This window comes from Actinia tenebrosa, unplaced genomic scaffold (assembly GCF_029948245.1).
Source record: "Actinia tenebrosa isolate PJP-AT-01 unplaced genomic scaffold, QUT_ActTen_1.0 PGA_scaffold10__47_contigs__length_13832649, whole genome shotgun sequence".
Classification (NCBI taxonomy): domain Eukaryota; kingdom Metazoa; phylum Cnidaria; class Anthozoa; order Actiniaria; family Actiniidae; genus Actinia; species Actinia tenebrosa.
Window position 1 is genome coordinate 7,873,981 of NW_028292570.1, and position 6,027 is coordinate 7,880,007.

The window sequence follows — 6,027 nt, forward strand, 5'->3', positions numbered from 1 at the left end:
TCGATGATACCAGTTTTCTCTAGTGTCAAACTTGAATATCTTCACCATGTAAGATACCATATCTTTCACATTGAAGATATCACTGTTACATAGTAACGTATTTTAATAAAGAATTTTTGAGCTTTTGTTTTATTTAAGTTTCATCGATATCTATGTAATAAACAGAACAGTACATGGCCGCTTGGAGATATGAATGTTATCTTCTCGTGTTCAATTTAGATATCTCACTCAATTGAAATATCAATCGAACACTCGAAGATAAAATTCGTATCTCCGCGCGCCCATGTAATATCCTCTATTTCCTAAGCTAAGAGACATCTATTAGAAGGTTTGCGTATTATTGTGGTGTACTGCATCATAAAGTTTCTCAGACTCTTAGTCCTACAAAATTATTTCCTTGCTTACTGTACCTTCTTTGCTAAGTTCTCGATGTACTCCACTTCATCTTCATTTATTCATCTTCATCACTTTCTAGTTCATCTATAAAACATATAAAAATAAAAATGTAAATATTCTGTACAAGTCGAGGCTACCTCTGAGCAACTGCGAGCTTGAAACTGCAGTATGGATTCATATTAATTAACTTAACGTCTTGTGTGTGTACAGTTTACCTTCTTCAAATTCTTCATCCCCATCATCACTATCTTCTTCTTCTCCTCCTCGGTCTGAAGTGAATAAGGAATAATCATCTATTAAAAACAACTTACTAATATCAAGATACTCTTTTCATGTCAGCCCAGAGGTTGTTTCAGGGTTTTGATCTGTGAGTTAGCCATGCCCTGACTTAGATCAGCCCAGAGGTTGTTTCAGGGTTTGATCTGTGAGTTAGCCATGCCCTGACTTAGTTCAGCCCAAAGGTTGTTCCAGGGTTCGATCTGTGAGTTAGCCATGCCCTGACTTAGATCAGCCCAGAGGTTGTTTCAGGGTTCGATCTGTGAGTTAGCCATGCCCTGACTTATATCAGCCCAGAGGTTGTTCCAGGGATTTTTCTGTGAGTTAGATGTGCCCTGACTTAGTTCAGCCCAGAGGTTGTTTCAGGGTTCTATCTGTGAGTTAGCCATGCCCTTACTTAGATCAGCCCAGAGGTTGTTTCAGGTTTTTTTTGTGAGTTAGATGTGCCCTGACTTAGTTCAGGCCCAGAGGTTGTTTCAGGGTTCTATCTGTGAGTTAGCCATGCCCTTACTTAGATCAGCCCAGAGGTTGTTTCAGGGTTTTTTCTGTGAGTTAGATGTGCCCTGACTTAGTTCAGCCCAGAGGTTGTTTCAGGGTTTTTTCTGTGAGTTAGATGTGCCCTGACTTAGTTCAGCCCAGAGGTTGTTTCAGGGTCTTTTCAGTCAAAAATAATCAGTTGGTACCTTTCAATTTATCAAATGAATGGTGGAAGTAAATTTTGATATATTATATTATACAACTACCACTCCCTGTACGGGGCTCTTCCATAAGGTTCACTCCACACGCACTACCCCTACATTATATATTTACAATATACAACACTCAACTCTCATGTCGATTTTTATGGAGGGAGATAAACCAGAGAACCTGGAGAAAAAACCCTCGTGGCAAGAGAGAGAACAACACATCAAACAAACTCGACTCTCATGTTGATTTATATGGAGGGAGGAAAACCAGAGAACCTGGAGAAAAACCCTCGTGGCAAGGGAGAGAACAACACATCAAACAAACTCAACTCACATGTTGATTTTTATGGAGGGAGGAAAACCAGAGGACCTCGTGAAAAACCCTCGTGGCAAGGGAGAGAACAACACATCAAACAAACTCAACTCACATATGACCTAGTCTGAGCAGGGGCTTGAACAAGGACCACAGTGGAGGCGAGCTGTAAACCACTACACGACCCATGCCACCCAAATCTGCCTTGGGGATTAATTCTCACTGAAAACCAATTTCAAAGCATTTAGAAGTCACATTTTAAGTGTACCTTGAGGGAACATGACCAAAAGGAGCAACTAATACAGTTAAAAATCCTACTTCCATCAATAAAATATCCCTAGAGAGAAGGAAAAAGAATTATTCTTTGAACATTTAGTATTAATGAAGAATCGTAGAAATAAAATCAGAAAATTGGAATATAAAGAAAAATTCTAAATCTCACCATTGAAACCACAAAAATGTTTGTCCAACCTGGATGGTCAATGAAATAAATGAGTATAAAAGGTATTACAGATTTAAAAAGTATTACGAAATATCCCTTAAACATTCTTTAATTTCCTCACCATTTCTTTTTTACAGTGAAGACATTTGAACCATGAACACTTGACTTTATTCAGATTTTTATTTTCTGAGCTTTTTACTGCTTCAAACCCTCTAAAAAAGTAGGATTGAACTCAAATATGCCATGTGATCAAAAGATAACTTATTTCTAAATGATTCACTCAAGGGATGCATGTTAAAAAAAAGTAGTAAAAAAGCACAAAGCGTTCATGGTTAGAGTGTCCTCACTGTAACTGTTCAATCAAACTCTTTCTTTTCTTTCACTTCTCCTATTGCAATAACACAATTTCCCATCACATTTTACCATGATTATAACCTGATGGCTAAATAGAAAAAAAATCCATGCTATTTACTTTCATCTGACCAATCAATTACCATCATTCCTTTTTTTTCTTTCACTTCTCCCAGCGGCGATCCAGGGGAGGAGTGCAGGGGATGCACACCCCTCCCTGTTTCAACTTTGTGTCATTACTTTGAGGACAACCAATACTGTTTTTTCCCTTTGATTCTAAGTCTGCACCTCTCCCTGGGTTAACTTTCTGTGAATCACCCCTCCCTGAAAAATATCCTGGATCCGCCCCTGTCTCCCATCCCATTAACTAAATTTTCCATCACATTTTACCATAATTATAAATTGATAGCAAAATAGAAAAAAATTCTACTCTTTATTTTCATTAGACCAATCAATTTGTGTATACTTTTTTCTTTCACTCCTTCCATTTAACTTGCTGCGTAGCACCCCTCCCTGAACAAAATCCTGAATCCTCCCCTGTCTCCTATCCCATTAACACAATCTCCCATTACAATTTAACATTATAACCTAAAAGCAATATGAAAATAAAAATCCAAATCTTTTTTTCCGTCTGAACAATCAATTCCAATATTTATTTTCTTTCACTTCTCTCATCCCATTAGCTAAATTTCCCATCCCATTTTAACAATGATTATAACTTGATAGCAAAAAGGTAAAAACATTCCTAGTCTTTATTTTCATTAGACCAATCATTCACATACTTTTTCCTTTTTTTTCTCTCATCCCATTAACTCAATTATCCCATCCCATTTTACCATCATAACCTGATAGCAAAAAGGAAAAAAATTCCATCTCATTTTTTCTATCTGACCAATCAATAGCCTACTTCCGAGATATGCTTCGCTTTGTCACGCACAAGTATGAGGTTACGTGCTAAATTAAATTTATTCTTACCGCCTGTCACGAATGACTGAGCATTTGGCATGTAGCCTCATACTGAAACCTTTGTGTGTGACAAGCAAAGCATATCTCGGAAGTGGGCTATTCCCATATTTATTTTCTTTCAATTCTCCCATCCCATTAATAACCCATTTATCCCATTCCATTTTATTATTACTACCTGATAGACAGAGTAATAGAGAAACCACAGCATGAAAAATGATACGGAATCTCTCCAGGAATCCATTGAAAAGGCCAGAAGAGATATCATCATACCAACGAGACAAAGCAGTTCCATTCCTGTCTCTATGTCCAAGCCAAGATGGGGCATAAACCATAGCAACGTAGGCTTATTCATAAAATTGTCCCAAGTCCTTGCATACTCTACAAAACAAAAACTAGGCAGCTCAAGGTACGGTCCTTTTTTATTTCGTCAAAAACAAATGTTTGATTCTCAATAAAAGTATAAAATTTTTCAATGTAGATAACCCTCCGCCTCTGAAGCTTCATGATAATGATTATATATAGCCACTTAAACAAGTTGTCTTCTAAGTTTATCAGGAGCAGTAGTACACTCACATCTCTTCTCTGGAGTCACAGGTTTGATTCATGGACTCACGTGCGAGTAGAGTTTCCTACAGTAGATTAAAAATAACCTTTATGCTAATCAGTCAGCTAACACACAGATTGAACCCTGAAACAACCTCTGGGCTGATCTAAGTCAGGGCATGGCTAACTCACAGATCAAACCCTGAAACAACCTCTGGGCTGATCTAAGTCAGTGCATGGCTAACTCACAGATTGAACCCTGAAACAACCTCTGGGCTGATCTAAGTCAGGGCATGGCTAACTCACAGATTGAACCCTGAAACAACCTCTGGGCTGATCTAAGTCAGGGCACAGCTAACTCACAGATTGAACCCTGAAACAACCTCTGGGCTGATCTAAGTCAGGGCATGGCTAACTCACAGATTGAACCCTGAAACAGCCTCTGGGCTGATCTAAGTCAGTGCATGGCTAACTCACAGATTGAACCCTGAAACAACCTCTGGGCTGATCTAAGTCAGGGCATGGCTAACTCACAGATTGAACCCTGAAACAGCCTCTGGGCTGATCTAAGTCAGTGCATGGCTAACTCACAGATTGAACCCTGAAACAACCTCTGGGCTGATCTAAGTCAGGGCATGGCTAACTCACAGATTGAACCCTGAAACAACCTCTGGGCTGATCTAAGTCAGGGCACGGCTAACTCACAGATTGAACCCTGAAACAACCTCTGGGCTGATCTAAGTCAGGGCACAGCGAACTCACAGATCAAACCCTGAAACAACCTCTGGGCTGATCTAAGTCAGGGCACATCTAACTCACAGATCAAACCCTGAAACAACCTCTGGGCTGATCTAAGTCAGGGCACAGCTAACTCACAGGAGGAAAACTGGAGAAAATCTAACAAACTTAACTCACACGTGATGCAGAGTCCAAGAATCAAACCTGAGACCCCACACGTGAAAGATGAGTGTACTACCATTACATTGTTCCACCCTTGATCTCCAACCTTAATTAGGTCTTATGTTTCATACAATTAGTATTTGTGACTTTGTTAGCTACCCAACCCACCCCTCCCCTCCTAAAAACCTCAATGACCCATTCATAAACTTCAAGTGAAATTTACTATCGAATATTTTTTAAAGGATATATTTTTTTGTGGTCCTACCTTCTTTGAATGCAATCTTCGCAGGCATAATACCATTTCTACCATAGAGACCTATAAAAAATGTAGTCAAAATTTTGAATTATTTAAATTTTTAAAACTTTTTGTATCGATTTTCTCTCCAGACGTCGATTTTAAAACAAAGACTTTTCGTAGAAAAAATATTCCATTTTAAGTAAAACTTTGTGAAGAGCTAAAGTAGTGGGATACCTGGTATTTGGATGTAAAGAGAAGAGAATGCAAACAAATATATGGCAGCTATTCCCCATAGAAAAACTTTACGAACTGCAATCTGTTTGCCATATCCCGCCATATTGGAAGTGCTCCTTCAAGCATGCGCTTGAGCCTGAAGCACAGGTATCCCAAGGGTCCTTATCTCTCTGCCTTGTTCACGCAAAAAATCCTTTCATGTAATTATAACTAAAGTAAGAAAAACGTGGAAGTAGTATCTTGATTATTTGGCTGAAGGGATGCGTAAGGAAGCGCGTCCAACATCTTCCCGCCAAATGTAGATGCTTTCGGTCATTGGTTGCGGGGAAAACTAACCCCCCCCCCCCCCCCCCGACTAAAACCTACATCAATACAGAATAGAATAGCAAGTGAAATTCCAAAAGAAAAACAACCGAAAATTCAGCCTTTTTGTTCCAGGTGAAAATACTTTGAAGGGCGGCTTTATGGTAAGAGAAGTGGAGACAACTTAGATAAATGTATGGCCCCTAAAACAGTCCCACAATGCAATATAATGCCATCTCGACCCAATATTTTCTTAACCTGGGATAGCAGAGCCTCATAACGAAGGTAAAATATATATAAAATATAAAAATATAAAATATATAAAAAATAATACGATTTGGTTAATGCGTTTAAAGGTCTGGGAACGGGAATGGGCTGG

At 38.8% G+C, this 6,027-nt stretch overlaps 1 protein-coding gene across 1 annotated transcript; it reads right to left on the bottom strand.

Annotated features, from left to right (window-relative positions):
- Positions 1-456: 456 nt before the first annotated feature.
- LOC148912938 (lipase maturation factor 2-like) lies at positions 457-5,448 on the bottom strand. Its single transcript, XM_089026348.1, has 7 exons — positions 5,346-5,448; positions 5,139-5,189; positions 3,606-3,808; positions 2,114-2,142; positions 1,940-2,008; positions 612-665; positions 457-480 (listed from the first exon to the last, which is right to left on the bottom strand). Exons 1-6 carry the CDS (start codon positions 5,446-5,448, stop codon positions 641-643), a joined length of 480 nt encoding a protein of 159 aa, XP_088882474.1. The 3' UTR covers positions 457-480; positions 612-640.
- Positions 5,449-6,027: the final 579 nt, after the last annotated feature.

Excerpts from the sequence above, each read along its gene's own strand:
- LOC148912938 (XM_089026348.1), bottom strand. The coding sequence starts at position 5,448 with ATGGCGGGATATGGCAAACAGATTGCAGTTCGTAAAGTTTTTCTATGG. Across the intron at positions 5,190-5,345 it reads TCTTTACATCCAAATACCAG|GTCTCTATGGTAGAAATGGT; the intron begins GTATCCCACTAC and ends CATTTTTTATAG. Across the intron at positions 666-1,939 it reads TTTGGTCATGTTCCCTCAAG|ACCGAGGAGGAGAAGAAGAA; the intron begins GTACACTTAAAA and ends TATTCACTTCAG.